Source organism: Ipomoea nil, unplaced genomic scaffold (assembly GCF_001879475.1).
Source record: "Ipomoea nil cultivar Tokyo-kokei standard unplaced genomic scaffold, Asagao_1.1 scaffold0865, whole genome shotgun sequence".
Classification (NCBI taxonomy): domain Eukaryota; kingdom Viridiplantae; phylum Streptophyta; class Magnoliopsida; order Solanales; family Convolvulaceae; genus Ipomoea; species Ipomoea nil.
Window position 1 is genome coordinate 1045060 of NW_017617293.1, and position 17018 is coordinate 1062077.

The following is a 17018-nucleotide window of genomic DNA, read 5'->3' on the forward strand; positions in this document are numbered from 1 at the left end:
TGTTTTCTGAAATGTTTGTGGACAAATAGTTGTGATATTGTGGATATATAGCTTTATACTTGTGGTTTTATAGTTTAATACTTATGCATGTCTGAAAATATCATTCCTCTCTTCAATTATTGTGTTTCTGAAATGTTTGTGGACAAATAGTTGTGATATTGTGGATATATAGCTTTATACTTGTGGTTTTATAGTTTAATACTTATGCATGTTCGAAAATATCATTCCTGTCTTCAATTAGTGTGTTTCTGAAATGTTTGTGGACAAATAATTGTGATATTATGGATATATAACTTTATAATTGTGGTTTTATAGTTTAATACTTATGCATGTATGAAAATATCATTCCTGTCTTCAATTAGTGTGTTTTCTGAAATGTTTGTGGACAAATAGTTGTGATATTGTGGATATATAGCTTTATACTTGTGGTTTTATAGTTTAATACTTATGCATGATCGAAATATCATTCCTGTCTTCATTATTATGTTTCTGAATGTTTGTGGACAAATAGTTGTGATATTGTGATATATAGCTTTATACTTGTGGTTTTATAGTTTAATACTTATGCATGTATGAAAATATCATTCCTCTCTTCAATTATTGTGTTTCTGAAATGTTTGTGGACAAATAGTTGTGATATTGTGGATAATATAGCTTTAGACTTGTGGTTTTATAGTTTTAATACTTATGCATGTCTGAAAATATCATTCCTTCTTCAATTATTGTGTTTCTGAAATGTTTGTGGACAAATAGTTGTGATATTGTGGATATATAGCTTTATACTTGTGGTTTTATAGTTTAATACTTATGCATGTCTGAAAATATCATTCCTCTCTTCAATTATTGTGTTTCTGAAATGTTTGTGGACAAATAGTTGTGATATTGTGGATATATAGCTTTATACTTGTGGTTTTATAGTTTAATACTTATGCATGTTCGAAAATATCATTCCCGTCTTCAATTAGTGTGTTTCTGAAATGTTTGTGGACAAATAATTGTGATATTGTGGATATATAACTTTATAATTGTGGTTTTATAGTTTTAATACTTATGCATGTATGAAAATATCATTCCTGTCTTCAATTAGTGTGTTTCTGAAATGTTTGTGGACAAATAGTTGTGATATTGTGGATATATAGCTTTATAATTGTGGTTTTATAGTTTAATACTTATGCATGTATGAAAATATCATTCCTGTCTTCAATTAGTGTGTTTTCTGAAATGTTTGTGGACAAATAGTTGTGATATTGTGGATATATAGCTTTATAATTGTGGTTTTATAGTTTAATACTTATGCATGTCTGAAAATATCATTCCTCTCTTCAATTATTGTGTTTCTGAAATGTTTGTGGACAAATAGTTGTGATATTGTGGATATATAGCTTTATAATTGTGCTTTATAGTTTAATACTTATGCATGTATGAAAATATCATTCCTGTCTTCAATTAGTGTGTTTCTGAAATGTTTGTGGACAAATAGTTGTGATATTATGGATGTATAGTTTAACAATTCTTATTTACAGAAATGGCTCGTGAACCTACACTGGCTGAGGATCTTAGAGAAACAAAAAGAAGAAGAACAGAGTACCGGACAGCAGCAATTCTAGATTCACAAGCAGCTCAGAGCTCTAATCCAACTAGTGAACAACCAGCAGCAGCCCTAAATTCACAAGCAGCTCAGCGCTCACGCCCTGCTAAGGAAACAACTGTTGCAGAGACTTCAACGAGACGGCGCCGACAAACTAGAGAACACAGGAGAGATTACTTCAATACGAGGATGGGGCCAAAGCTGATGTTTGATCTTGTCCAGAGGCTCTCACCACGACAGAAACAAGCTGTCGTAGAAACTGGATTTGGTGGACTTCTTCATCTCCAACTCTGCACCAATGAATCAAAGTTGGTGCAATACCTGCTGGACAACTTTAATGTTTGCAGGTGTGATTTTGTATTAGAGGATGATAGTCTCCACATTGAAGAGGAAGATGTCGAATACACGTTGGGAATCCCGCGAGGGCCTCTGAAGGTCAATGAGGGGACAAAGATGGAAGACACCTCAACCCGTGAATACAAACTGCTGCTGACTTCATGGAGAAGGAGGTGGGGTATTACAGCAGGCTCGCCAATAACTACACAGATGCCAGATGAGATTGTTAGGAGAGCTGATCATGGTGATGAGTTCAAGAGGGATTTCGTAGTCTTTGCCGTTTCCTCCATGCTTCCAGGAAACACAACACGCTACTCCAAGTACAGGATCTTAAACTCATTGATTGATGTTGATATGATTAAAGAGTACAATTGGTGCGCCTACACATACCAATCTCTCATTGACTCGATAGATAGTTACAATGAAGATAGAAAGAGAAGCTTTTGGGGGCCAATGACATTGATATTGGTCAGTTCTTATTGTCTTTAATCTAGTTGCATGAATTTTATGTAGTTGTAGGTGTATAACTAACAATTTATTATGGATATATATGCATGAAACTTGGAATATACTCAGTTTAATAAGATCCTTTATGTAGTTTAATTTGTGGATATATAGTTTTAAAATTGTGGATATATAGTTATGTGATTATGGATATATAGTACTCTGTGAATATATGAATGTATTACTCTGTGGACATACTGTTAATAATTCTGGATATATATTAATGTGTTTTTGGATGTATAGTAATGGGTTTATGGATATATATGCATGACACTTGGAATACACTCAGTTTAATGAGGTCCTTTATGCAGTTTAATTTGTGGATATATAATTTTAAAATTGTGGATATATAGTTATGTGATTATGGATGTGTAGTACTCTGTGAATATATGTATGTATTACTCTGTGGACATACTGCTAATAATTCTGGATATATATTAATGTGTTTTTGGATGTATATTTATGGGTTTATGGACATATATGCATGAAACTTGGAATATACTCATTTTATTAATATCATTTTTTATTTCTGAATTTTGTGGATATATAGTTTTAAAGTTATGGATATATAGTTATGTGATTATGGACATATAGTTATGCATTACACTGTGACCATGCAATTAAGAATACATGGATAAATTGTTCTAAATTCATCTTTAACATAATCTTCTGTAATTTGTAGCTGTTCTACTTTGATCGAGTAGAATTCAAAGGAATGAAGATCAACAGGACATACCCTAGCATACTTGCTTGGACAACCACGCTTGTAAGAAAGAGAGTCAAGGCTGAAAAAAGGGCTGGTGGGTTTGGAAAAGGAAGGGTTATCCCTAGAGTTAAGAAGCCAAGGACTGATGCTACCACCTCACTGCAACAACCTGCAAGCACTGCTGCTGCTACAACCTCACTACCACAACCTGCATTTACTGCTGCTGCTACTACTTCTTCTACTCCTGCTACTGCAACACCGACACCAACTACAAGTGAGCCACTCTCAAGTGTTGATCGGGTGACCCGTGTGCTCCAAAAGCTAGCATCAGATGTCCTGGAGTTTGGTGAAGCTATGTCTGAAATTGGAAAGCAGGGCGCACCTATTGAAGTCATGAAGAAAGCGTTCTCAGGGATATCAAACATGCTAGGTGCTGCAAGCGCAATTGAATCAACTTCCATTCCAACTGAATCTCAGTTGGATGACATATTCTTTGGGAGTGAAACCTTCACCGCTGCAGTGGATTCATTGGTGGAAGCATTTCAGAAGACAACAAGAACCATGGAATTTGAAGCTCCATCATTTGATTTGGGAATACACTGCAATGAATCGCAACCGCAGCCATGTGAGCAACACACAGAGCAAGTAGTTGAAGAGGACCTACCATTGGATGCTTTGGTTCAACAAATTGGAGAGGATGCAGGACTGTCAACGACCTTGGGAGCACAAGTAACTCCTCCACTTGTTAGGGTCCCATTTCAGAGATATGTTCGTCATGCCGCTGCTACTAATGCTGATGTTGATGACTTTGATTGGTAAATTTACAGTTTGTTATTTGCATTTGGCTTTAACGTTATGAATTTATAGTGCTAAAATTATGAATATAAACTTATGAACATTTTTACAACTGTGGACATATAGCTTTAAAATTGTGGATATATAGATATAAAATTATGAACATTTTAAATCTGTGAATATATAGTTCTATGATTATGTACATATATGTTTAATATTATGGATATAAAGTTCTAATACTGTGGATATATAAACAACAGTGCCATGCAAGAAAGTGAGTCTGATGTTGAGGACGTGACTGTTAGGATGAGACCCCAGCGACGATTCAGGAACAAACCTCTTTGTTTGAGGTCACCATACTGGACACAGAATGCGGGTTTTATACGCACTGCAACTCCACGGGAAAAAATCATTTCAAACTATGCATTCTTGAGTGTGTCTACCGAACACCCAGAAGAGTATGTTTGAACACATATATTTATAATAACCTTTAAATTACTTAGATAGTTCATATTATTATAACTATTGGTGTTATTATTATTATTGTTATTTTGGTGCTGTAGTGAGTTGCTGTTCAGCTATGGTGACTACTACCTAACAAGGCGTCACTTCTCAACTTTGAGCAATGGCGAGTTGGATATAGACTTCTTGAATATTTGGTCTTTGCGGCTAACTTTGAAGAACACAGAACGTGCTGTTGGAATACCAAAACGCGTATTCTTCACCACACTGCCACATGTAAGAGTTATTTTTGACATGCAGATGCGCATTTTTAAAAATCTAGTACTCTAAGCCTTTTGAATACTCATTTTTTGCATTTCTGTGTATTCAAAAACAGCTGCAGCTTGATCCATCTGATGATTGGATGAAAAGTCTCCCAGCTGAGAAAAGGATGGAAAATTTCAATGATAGATTGAATTATGAAATATCAAGTTTTGGAAACCTGGAAATCAGTGATGCAGACCTTGTAAGATCTATTACACACACTTAATTTAATAATTTAAGATTTTATTATTGATATATATGCATGAAGCTTGGAATATACAAAGTTTAATATGATCCTTTATAAAGTTCTGAATTTGTGGATATATAGTCTTAAAATTGTGGATATATAGTTATGTGATTATGGATATGTAGTACTCTGTTAATATATGAATGTATTACTCTGTGAACAGACTGTTAAGAATTCTGGATATATGGTAATGTAGTTTTTGGATGTATAGTTATTAATTTGTGGATTTATATGCTTGAAGCTTAGAATATACTCGGCTTATTAGGATCTTTATAAATTTCTGAATTTTGTGGATATATAGTTTTAAGATTGTGGATATATAGTTTTATAATTATGGATATATAGTACTCTATCAAATATGAATGTATACCCATGCAGTTAACAGTACCTGGGTATGTAGTTGTTTCAAATAATAACCTTTTGTTTTGGAATTAGATATTTTTCCCAGTGCATCGCCATGCACACTACTTTGTTGTGTGCATAAATGTCAAGGAATCCAAGGTTCAGGTGATAGACAACAAGGAATTGCCTGCTGGTGTTTCAGAGCTTGATAAATATGGGGACTGTCCATACAAACTGGTAGCTTATATTATATTAAAAAATCTCCTTATTGTCACCTATATATTGAATTTAAAACATTATGAACATTGAGCTAATTTTTTACCAGATTGAAGCATTCAAGGCGTACCTGGCAGCAGGACAATCCACCTTGACTCACAAACTGAACAGCATGCCAGTAGAGTTCCTTGCCATGCACTGGAAAAATGCAGAGAATGTCACCGACTGTGGCATATATGTAATGCGGCATATGGAGACTTACATGGGTGGAGCTCTCGAGAACTGGGATCCTGGGTTCAAGAAACATATGCGCACGAATGTAAGAGTAACATAAATATATTACATTCCAACTACATCAAAAAGTGATGAAAAAATTACAATGAACTAGTTATTTATTTTTCTTATTTTACAGGCTAGCTTCATTTTTGAGTTGAGGGCAAAGTATGCTGCTTGTATCATCACGTCAAAGCTGAACAGCGTCAAAGGCGAGGTCATGAAAGCTGCAAAGATTGAAGACAAGAAGAAGTAAAACTGGAAAGATCAATGAATGTTTTTGTGGATGAATATTTTAATATTTTCTGTTCTTATGGTCGTTTTGTAACAACTCTATCACAATTTTTGAAATTCGATCTATGAAATTCACTGAATATATAGTTCTCATATTATGGACATGTAGGTTTAAGATTGTGGATGTATGGATATAAAATTATGAACATCTTACATAAGTATAAACATACCGTTCAAATATTCATATATTCATATTTCAAGAATTATGGACATATAGGTTTAAGATTGTGGACATATTGATATAAAGTTATGAATATTCGTTCAACTGTGAACTTACATTTTACATAAGTGATCAAGTTCACCAGTTTACATATTGATATATAGCTTTAATATTGTGGATATAATGATATAACATTATGAACACTTTTACTAATTTGACACACAATTCCAATATTTTGTGGTCATATAGTTCTCAGAATTATGGACATATAGGTTTAAGATTGTGGACATATTGATATAAAGTTATGAATATTCGTTCAACTGTGAACTTACATTTTACATAAGTGATCAAGTTCACCAGTTTACATATTGATATATAGCTTTAATATTGTGGATATAATGATATAACATTATGAACACTTTTACTAATTTGACACACAATTCCAATATTTTGTGGTCATATAGTTCTCAGAATATGTATGTATAGCTCTAATATTATGGATATATAGCTTTAGTATTATGGATATGTAGCTTTAATATTATGGATATATAGCTTCAAACCTGCAAATCAACAAGTACTAAAATTTTGAATACACAGATCAAACAACTTGTAAATTGATATCCTCAAAACAGCTAGCTACCAACTGGTATTAACCCCACTCTCAATCTACAACTGCATTATCATCTACATCATTACTATACTGACAAAACTCCGAACTCCCAGAACTTGGATGTACAAGGTACCCATCCCCGGCAATCTCAGATAGACTTTCCAAAACCAACGACTGAACAGCACCCTTTGTACTCGAAGCAACTTTATTTGCAGCACTCCTCCTCCCCCTTGCAGCACTGTACTTCTTTTCAATAACACTACTCCTCCTTACGTTACGCTCACCTTTTGATCTCCGGTTTGAAGGATTTTGAATGACACCACTTGAAGATGAAACACCGCACTCTTCAATATGCACATAGCCAATCTCAGCTTCAACCTTTTTCTTTGCTTCCTCAATTGCTTCATCACAGAACTGCCTAGTTACACTGTTATCTTGACTAGATGAAATCAGCTTTGAAACTTTCTGCAAATCTCCACAACCCAAATTGAAGGAGGGACACCAGCTCTACAAAACATTGAACCAGTATTCACATCCCTACCATCAGCAACCTTTTTAGTCCACCTTTTCATGATATATTTGTTAGGAATACTTGAAACACAGTGTATATGAAGAATGCGTAAACAATGGCAGCATAAAATTCCTAACTCCGAAATCAACTTGCAACTACACGAAATGTCTAAGGTTGACAACTTAAAACTGACTTCATGCCTTATAATATCTATATCTGGACGCCATACGTGATACTTGAACTGACAACCTTCATTCAACACCATTTCTTGATGACAGGCATTGCCTTTCATGAATTGTTCCTCAAACAAAAAATATATCTCAATCGTATATACCTCTCTAGCGTGTAACAGAAGTTTCACGTGCTCCATCATCATGTTGGGTACCCCTTGAGTACAACGAAAGTCTTCACCATTCTCTTTGCTCCTCCATTCAGAAGTTACACTAACAAACGATGAATAAAAATCACATAGACCTGCAGTCTTGGACAGCCTTCTTGAAATCGAATGGTTAGTAGTTTCACTCCTTTGCGATGATAAAATGCCCCCTGAAAAATAGTCCTTATTGAATGCTGGACACCACTTCTCCCTACAGTCATACAGCTTTTGTATCCAACTATTCTTGTGGCACTTGTAGTCAGTCACCAACCTGAAATGATAAGACATATGTTCAGAACTCTAATGCTATATATCCACAGTTCCAATATAATAAAACCACAAATTGAATGCATATAATACAAACAGAAAGCTCACTGCTTCACTACTACATGTTCAGACAACTAATACTATATATCCATAATTGTAATATTATATATCCACAATTCCAATACTATAAATCCATAAATTGCATGCATATAATTTAGAGACAAACAGGAAGCTCACTGCTTCACTAATACATGTTCAGACAACTAATACTATATGTCCATAATTCTAACACTGTATATTCACAATTCCAAAACTATAAATCCATAAATTAAATGCATGTAACTCAGGAACAATCAAGAAGTTCCATTCTATACTACAACATGTTCACATAATTCTAATACTATATATTCATAATTCTAATACTATATGACCATAATTCTAATACTAAACATCCATAATTCAATTACTAGAATCGAAAAAGGAAAAAAAAAAGTAGTGGACATACCTTGTCCAATAAAATTCAAACTCAGCTTCAGTCTCTGTGTATTTCAACACACAGTTAAACATATCTAAGAAATCCTTGTTATTCCTTAACGCCTTGATATGCTTCTTCGAATTCTCGCCAATATGCCATATGCAAAGACGGTGACGTGATGTTGGAAACACCTGACAAATAGCAGCAGCCATGGATGCACATTGATCTGTCATGATAGTCTGTGGACATTTCCCATTCATAGACCTTAAAAATGCTCTAAACAGCCACACAAATGATTCTATCCTCTCATTCATCAGAAAACCACATCCAAACATTACATTCATGCAATGGTGGTTCATCCCTACAAAAGGGCCACAAATCATATCATATTTATTAGTGCGATAAGTTGTATCGTGCACTAATAAATCCCCAAACAACTCATAGTCTTGTCTCATCCGACCATCCCTCCAAAAAAAAAATGCATAGTCTTGAATCACAATCAACTTCAAAATCAAAGAAAAAATCAGACTCAGTCGACTGCCTCTTCCTAAATATTTCAATTAATGAGTTCGAATCGGTTCCATCCAAACGCTTTGATGTATCAGAAGCAATTGAATTATAAGCATCTCGATTAGTGAAGCCAACTAATGGAGACCCCCCTGCTTGATGTTTCAAGAACCTCATACCATCTGCCATTGCAACACCACTCTTCTTCAAATCTTTTAAATATAACAGTTGATTATCACCCACATTTCTATGTGAACGCAGAAGATGACTCTTGTCTACAGCACATAACTCGTGATTGTGCACTTTTACGTGTTTTGTAACCGTCCACAACCCATCCTCACCGACGTCAAACTGAACACATGCACCACACCCTGACCTTGTGTCAATTTTTGAATATGCCCTAACACCAGCATTTGCCTTAACCTTAAAACCAGCTTTAGAACACATAAACATCTTCATTTGGACTGTTTTGCTATATACCTTGCACCGTTGATTACCCTTCCTCACACTAAAACCAACTCTATATGCATAATTGTTATACAACTCATACGCTTCAACCCCGTTACTTACAACAACACCAACCAAATCTTCATCAACTGCAAATGCAATATATAACCTCAAGTATACTAAATAATACACGTTCCATTGAAAATATAATTCCTATGTAGAGGGGGTGCGGGGAATGCCGAATAAATCCAGACATGCTCTACAAAAGGAATAACATTTTCCATGGAAAAAGAATGAACATATAACAATGCTGAACACTGTGAATTATGATCATATAAAACTACATATAGACATGGATTAGAAGAAGAACCATCAATGTCTAACTCTATTGGATCTGAACTTGGTGAATCAACAACAACATCTTCACTGACTGCATAGTGTTAAAAGCCAGAACAGAGTATCAGTTTAGAAATTTGTGGATGTATAGTATTATAATTCTGAATGTATAGTGATAGAATTCTGGATATAAAGCTCACAGTTTCTGGACATAAAAGTTCAATAATTATGGATATACAATCCAGAACAGAGTATCCATTCACAAAATCCTTGATATATACTACTATAATTCTGGATATATAGCTCACAACTTCTGGTTTTATAGTTCAAAGATTATGGATATATATTTCGTTCATTAAGAAAACCATAAACACATAAACACCAAGAGTTACGAATGATCTCAGACTAGAATCACATAAACATCACATACACAATAAACATCACACTAAATATAAACACCTACACAATATATCACACTGCAAAAATCGCAAACGACCACAAATCCATAAAAATCAAACTGCAAAATAACCTGGAACCGTATGCAATTCATCGCCTGCTTCATCTCTCTGATCTAATGCCTCGTCTCTCTGGTCTACTGCATCATCCATCATGAGATCCATACAATAAATCAGGAAAACGACTGCGATCGCTATTGCGATTGCGATTTTACGTATACTGCAATCAAAACGCCAAACTACCAAAAAATCGCAAAACTACCAAATATGATATGAATAACGCCGCTAACGGCCATCCAATTTTTTTTTTTTTTTTTTTTTGATTTTGTGCGCGCCGTGTTGTTTTTTTAGTAAAACGGCGCCGTTTTGCAACCATATGCACCTTGCTAGGTGCATTCGGTTGCACGGCATAATTTGCACTGAATCAGTGAGCTAAGCCCGTGTGCTTTTCAATATTCATCTATACTACCCCAGATAAGAGGGGTGTGGAATTAATTTTAACACTATCACTTCAAGAAATATATTTTGATAAGATGGCGTTTTGGATATTTGATGCGTAGTATCGCTTCATACATGCATAGTATTCCGTAAACAGTACAGCTAGTAAGCCAAAGGTTTGTTATTACATGGACATTAGGGTTGATATAACTGGATGTTATTAATTTCTCAAAATTTGATAACAACCTTGACACAATCTGGTTGTTTTAACAACTCAAATGCGGTGGGTGTTTCCTCTAGCGAAATTTCATGAGTTATCAATTCCTCTAATTGTACTTCCTGAAAAAAAATAGTTATGCAAGCCTCGTTAAATAAGAAATTAAAATTTTTTGTAAAGAAAAAAAAAAAAAGAAATTAAGCAATTGTACCTTTCTTATGCACTTGTCAACAATGGATGGAAGGTCTGATTTAACTCGAACTCCACCAAAAACTGATCCTTTAAATGTCCGACCACATAACAAAATTGAGGCAACGTTAATTTTCCAAATTTCCTCACCTCCTGCCCCAATTGTCACCACTGTACCAGATCCCTAAATGTAAATAGTTAGTGCTGATAAGTATCACAAATTAACCATATACAATCTATTTTACAATTATACAGTGTAGCATTAACCGTATGTAGTATGCAATATTCAAATAAGTGTTAAACGTTGTGTTTTATTAAGACTATACTTTATGACCATCCTGATAAAATTTGTTACATTTAAAATGAATGCTTATTATATTCCAATGAACATGGCTTACATTTTCAATGACCATGAAGTGCAATTGCAACGAATTCATCGTAAATAGATACATATATAATGACATGAAAACAAACCAATTAACTGTTCTATATATATATATATATATATATATATATATATATATATATATATATATATATATATATATATATATATATATATATATATATATATATATATATATATATATATATATATATATATATATCCATTTAAGAAATGAGTGGTGGTATATAACTATATATTCATGTGACTTAATTACCATCTTTGTTGCATCAATAGCTTCATTAAGCAAAGCAGCAACGCCAGTACACTCGAAAGCATAGTCTGCACCCAGTCCTTCTGTGACATCTTTAATTAATTCCGAAACTGTTTTTTCAGATTTGTTTGGATTTATAAAATCAGTCATTCCAAATGCCTCTCCCTTCTCACGCTTAAAGTCATTGATATCTATCCCAATTATTTTGGCTGCCCCTTGCTCTTTAGCTCCTGCAACCACCTGCAATTTTGACCAACAAAACAAACATATCATCAAACATCCTATATATCCTAGTAAGCTAAGCCATGTCATCAGGTGGAAGGACCGCTGCCTAGTGCCCACAAAGAGATCACCACATTAGATAAAACTCACACACTAACAGTGACAACTAGGGGAGTCAATGCGGGCCGGACCGTTCCACAGCAGGTTTTTTAGCGGCAGGACCGTGAAGCCCGCGGGCTAGGACTATACAACCCTAACCCGCCTCAAGTGGGTTCATGTATATCCAAATAATTTAACGTAAATAATACTTCGTATTAAATTTTTTCGTGTATAAAAATTTAAAAAAAATTTACATTTTTATAATTTTAATGATATATATATATATATATATATATATATATATATATATATATATATATATATATATATATATATATATATATATATGTGAAAAGCCCACGACATGCGTAGCCCGCCAACCTGTGCGCGCCAAAAATTCTAGGTCCTAACCCATCCCTCCGTGGGACGGTTTAGGGCTAACCACTGACCCACAAGCTTCGACCCACCTTGACACCTATAGTTACAGCTAGTGTTCAATTTTTTATCTTTTACAAAATTTGCCACATAGGAACTAATGGAGCTGTCCGTGCAGACAACTTTTCATTTCTACCCCATTTAAAAATTGACATTTTAGGTACACAATTATTGTAACAATATACTCCGTAATACTTACTCCAAGTCCAACAGTACCAAGGCCAAACACCACAACACTCGAGCCCTTTTCAATGGCAGCAATCTTTGAGGGAGCCCCAAAACCTGAAGTGAATCCACAGGAAAGCAAGCTAGCATGGGGGAGAGGGAGGCGAGGGTCGATTTTAACGACGTAATTAGCGTCACAAACAGCGTATTCTGACCAGGTGGCACAACTGAAGGTATGGTATAGTGTTTGGCCTCTAATGGATATTCTTGAAGTGCCATCTGCCATTAAACAACTCAATGGCAAAGGGTATTTGAAGCATAAATTGGACTTTCCCAATTTGCAATTCAAGCATTCTTTGCATTCTGCTAAGTAAACGGTGATAACTAAATCTCCTTCTTTTAGGTCTCTAACATTTTCACCCACACTTTCTATTGTTCTACATTGGCATATTAAAAAAGAAAAATAAAAAATGTCAGAAAAAATCGTTTAATTAAGTTGATGATGACTATCAAGTTGAAAAATGTAAGACTAACGGAAATTGATTCACATCTCGATCAGTTGGTCACAAGGGTAAAATTCATTGCGCAGTATCTGTGGGGTTTGACATCCTCCCAGATACTGGTTGGAGCTGAGTTACCATGATTCGGGTCGGGGCGTGAGGCCCCTTAAAGTTGGTGTTGAGTTACCATGATTTACATCCTCCAAGTGAGTCAATACCAACTGTCCCCACTAGGGCTTGAATCCATGACCTTCATTTGGAGAGCCACTCCGTGCCATTAGACCAAGGTCATTTGGCTTGTCTTATAATCTTATAATTTATATAAAAAAGAATTAGATTTATCTTTATAATCTAGCCAAGGTTAACTTACCCGACTCCTTCGTGTCCAAGGACTCGCGGAAACAACGGCTAAAAACACAATAAAAATAAGACCATAGTCTGTTTCGTTAATCAAATCTAACACCTAAAATGAAAACGGGATACAATAATACAACTAAACCAACCAATTGCTGTTCTAATACTAGCTAGCTAATTCCACAAATCAAGCTAAGGGTTTAACTTTACAAAGATATATATGATGGAATGAATTGAAGATGAATAGATGGATACTTACAATAGGGAAACCATTGTGAGAGAGGATATCTGTGTGGCACAAACTGGAAAACAACATCTTGATTCTAACTTCTGAACATTTTGGTGGATCTACTTCTATCTCTTCCACCTTCAATGCCTCCCCCTTTTCCCATGCCACAACACCTAAAACCATCGAAATTGCGACGAAAATTAACTACACGTCACTAAAAACGAAAATAAAGAATGATAATAATAATTTAATAGTACTTAAGACGGGAAGATTGATACGTTACTGATAGTCTGAAATTAAACTATGAATCGGCGTTTTTTGTAGATGATAATCTAGAGGTTGTAGAGTAATGTACCTTTACATGTGATGGTAGCAGGGCTTCTTGGATCCATTCTTTCTCTGACTTCAATTATTGATGGATTCTGAAGATCAGAATGCCTTAGCTTATATCTAGATACCTCTCACTTGCTTCTATATATATACACTTCAAATTTTGGCCTTCTTCGAGAAAAATTGATTTACATGGTTAATATCATGGACCAAATTTTAGTCTTAGGCATTAACTATTGTGGAATTTAGGCTTATTATAATTGATTTACATGGTTAATAACTTAATATCATGGACCAAATTTCAGTCTTAGGCATTAACTATTATGGAATTTAGACTTATTATCTTTTTTTTTTTTGAATTTTACTGGCTCTATTACAATGTAGTATCTGTTCATATACTTTCTCAACCTACTAAAACACAAAGAACCAATAACATCTCCACTAAGGCTCAAACTCACAACCTTTCAAATGGAAGTCCAACCCGAGTACCATTAGACCACATAGTCTTGATAGCCTTATTATCTTAATTTTACGTTATTACATTTTTAATTTTTATTTATTTGTCACAATTAGTTATTCATTTAAATTTCACCGTTAACAAAGATGACTAATATATAATTTTGTTATTTAATTATAAGATTTTACAAGAGATGGAAAGAAATTACATGTTATTTGATTAATGAAACTACATGTTAACCATTTTTATTAAACGGTTGAATAACAAATATAAATGGATGACTAATTGCGGCAAGTAAATAAAAGTCAAGGATGCAATCATTATTGTGTGGACCATATTTTGTATTGTAAATAATGTACATTCAGTACAAAAATAATGTACATTTAGTATATTAAAAATGTACTTTTTGTTATGGTCCACACAACAATTTGCCTCAAGCATGTAAGTAGAAAAAAATTAAAAGAATAGGACCGAATGTGACAATGCTATAAATCCTATAATATAATAGTCGATAACTAAAAGTGAAATTTGCTCTATCATGTTAATATATTTATTACTAAGAAAAACCGTTGATCTTTCTTGTCTCTTTTTATTTGTTTTATTTATCATTTGAATGTGAAAATAATTTTCTTAACATGATGCCCAATTATTCATCCATTCAACAAACAAATACTTAGAATCGATCACTAGTATTTTATTATCAATATATAATCAACAATAATTGCATATAAATCTAAAATTATATAAAAGTCAAGAATGGTAAGCTTTTAACAAAAGAATGTATAAAATGTGTTACTGTAATGTGTTGTAGTATTAACTTGTACATTGTGTTTATTTTCTTGTATATTTACAGATTCTTTTAATTTATCCATTTTCTTTTTTGTTTTTCTTTTTGGTTTTATTTTCATGATTTACTGATTATCTCTATTGTTTTTTTAATTGTACTATTTTTTTTTTTTTCGCATTAAACATTAATTCAATCATAAACTACTCAATATTTGATTAGGACCTTTTTTTTTTTTTTTTTTTTTTTTTTTTTTTTTTTTTTTTTAATATCGAAGAGAGAGGTGTACGTGAACCCGGCTACTAGACAAACACACGCAATCCTTTTACATGGACCAGGGTTTACAGTGCACTTTGGACGCTGATGCATGTGTATATGTCTTATGTTGTCAATTTTTGTATCTTGTATTATGAAATTATATATACCTTAAGAATATGAATTCTGTACTTGAAACAAATTAGTAATTGTGTCTTTATGTTATAAATTGTTGTGTCTTGTGTTGTGAAATTATATGCCTATGAACACAAATTATGTACCTAAATTAGATTTGAAAAACAAACAAATATATAACATGTGTAGGTGTCTTGTGTTGTGATTTTTTGTACCTTGTGTTATGAAATTCTGTACCTTATTATGAATATAAATTCTGTACCTCGTCATTTCGATCCAGGATCTATAATATAATGCTATGTGGACCCTGATCCATGATATAAATTGCCAAACACATGTAGTTGGGCCCAGTGTTCAGAATCCTTCGACTACAACAAGAGCCAATCGTTATACCGTGGACTAGGGTCCAAAGTGCACTGTGGACCCTTGTCTTATATGATGTCATTTTGAATTTTAATTTTGACGGCGATCGTTTGTTGTTCAATTAATGTTGCATTTGTTTTTTTGTAAAGCATGTGTTGATGTGTGTGTCTTGTGTTATGCGTTTATATGTCTCATCTTATACAGTTTTGTACCTTAAGTGTATGGATTCTGTACCTGAAATAGATTAGTAGTTGTGTAACACACAACATATTGTGTGTCTTATTTTATAAATTTATGTCTTGTACTATGAAATTATGTGCCTATAGGACATAAATTATCTGCATAAATCAGATTTGAGATTAAGTAAATATATAACATGTGTATGTATCTTTGTTGTGAGTTTTTGTGTCTCGTGTTATGAAATTTTGTATCTTAAGAGTGTTGATTCTGTACCTAGAATAAATTAAAATTTGTATTGAAACATGTGAAACGAAAAATTACAGAATCTTTTAAAGTTATCAAAACAACGTCGTTTTGATTCAGGATCCACAAATGTTATGTCGACCCTGATCCATGATATAAATTGCCGACAAGCACCGGCCTTATCTTCCTGAATCAAATTGTACTTGAAGGCTCCTCTATGAGAAAAATAAAACACCACACATAAAATTACTTCCGATATGATATTTATGTTGGGTGGCATTCATGGTCCATAGTCTGATAAATTTTTTCTACCTTAGATTGATGGTACAAATGAAGCCACGCAATTAGCTTACTTATCACGGTAGCTCTTTGGAAAGGACAATATTTGATATAATTTTTGTCTACCTTAGGTGTCCCAACCAAAGTTATTCATTTTTTTTTTTTTTTTAATGCAGGATCTTAATTTATGTTAGACTAACCCTAAATCTGAATGTCTCTATCTGGTTATCATCTTGTTTATACACTTCACATACAAGGAGTTTTCATCTCCTCTA

General features: G+C 33.7%; 3 protein-coding genes across 4 annotated transcripts in view; 1 reads left to right on the forward strand and 2 right to left on the reverse strand.

Moving 5' to 3' along the window:
• Nucleotides 1-4640: 4640 nt before the first annotated feature.
• Nucleotides 4641-6028, forward strand: LOC109178671. Its single transcript, XM_019328208.1, has 5 exons — nucleotides 4641-4667; nucleotides 4768-4896; nucleotides 5377-5520; nucleotides 5609-5818; nucleotides 5912-6028. The coding sequence occupies exons 2-5, from the start codon at nucleotides 4795-4797 to the stop codon at nucleotides 6026-6028; spliced, it is 573 nt and encodes a 190-aa protein (XP_019183753.1). The 5' UTR covers nucleotides 4641-4667; nucleotides 4768-4794.
• Nucleotides 6029-6736: 708 nt separating this feature from the next.
• LOC109178695 (protein FAR1-RELATED SEQUENCE 5-like) lies at nucleotides 6737-9623 on the reverse strand. Its single transcript, XM_019328232.1, has 2 exons — nucleotides 8496-9623; nucleotides 6737-7994 (listed from the first exon to the last, which is right to left on the reverse strand). Exons 1-2 carry the CDS (start codon nucleotides 8918-8920, stop codon nucleotides 7286-7288), a joined length of 1134 nt encoding a protein of 377 aa, XP_019183777.1. The 5' UTR covers nucleotides 8921-9623; the 3' UTR covers nucleotides 6737-7285.
• Nucleotides 9624-10720: 1097 nt separating this feature from the next.
• Nucleotides 10721-17018, reverse strand: part of LOC109178696 (alcohol dehydrogenase-like 2) — a 47363-nt gene continuing 41065 nt past the window's right edge. The window contains exons 1-7 of one of the 2 annotated variants that reach the window (XM_019328234.1): nucleotides 14073-14184; nucleotides 13748-13890; nucleotides 13505-13542; nucleotides 12669-13071; nucleotides 11717-11953; nucleotides 11077-11238; nucleotides 10721-10987 (exon numbers count right to left, since the gene is read on the reverse strand). In XM_019328234.1, the coding sequence (XP_019183779.1) occupies nucleotides 10877-10987; nucleotides 11077-11238; nucleotides 11717-11953; nucleotides 12669-13071; nucleotides 13505-13542; nucleotides 13748-13890; nucleotides 14073-14109 (1131 nt within the window). In that variant the 5' untranslated portion in view covers nucleotides 14110-14184 and the 3' untranslated portion in view covers nucleotides 10721-10876. Of the gene's footprint in view, nucleotides 10988-11076; nucleotides 11239-11716; nucleotides 11954-12668; nucleotides 13072-13504; nucleotides 13543-13747; nucleotides 13891-14072; nucleotides 14185-17018 lie in introns of those variants that run through there. The other variant, XM_019328235.1, reaches the window with a different exon arrangement.

What these genes read in the sequence shown, in the direction of transcription:
- LOC109178671 (XM_019328208.1), top strand. Translation starts at nt 4,795, where the DNA reads ATGAAAAGTCTCCCAGCTGAGAAAAGGATGGAAAATTTCAATGATAGA. An exon ending in AAATCAGTGATGCAGACCTT is followed by an intron (nt 4,897 to 5,376) that starts GTAAGATCTATT and finishes TTTTGGAATTAG; the next exon opens with ATATTTTTCCCAGTGCATCG. An exon ending in GGGACTGTCCATACAAACTG is followed by an intron (nt 5,521 to 5,608) that starts GTAGCTTATATT and finishes ATTTTTTACCAG; the next exon opens with ATTGAAGCATTCAAGGCGTA.
- LOC109178695 (XM_019328232.1), bottom strand. Translation starts at nt 8,920, where the DNA reads ATGAGACAAGACTATGAGTTGTTTGGGGATTTATTAGTGCACGATACA. An exon ending in TTTGAATTTTATTGGACAAG is followed by an intron (nt 7,995 to 8,495) that starts GTATGTCCACTA and finishes TTATCATTTCAG; the next exon opens with GTTGGTGACTGACTACAAGT.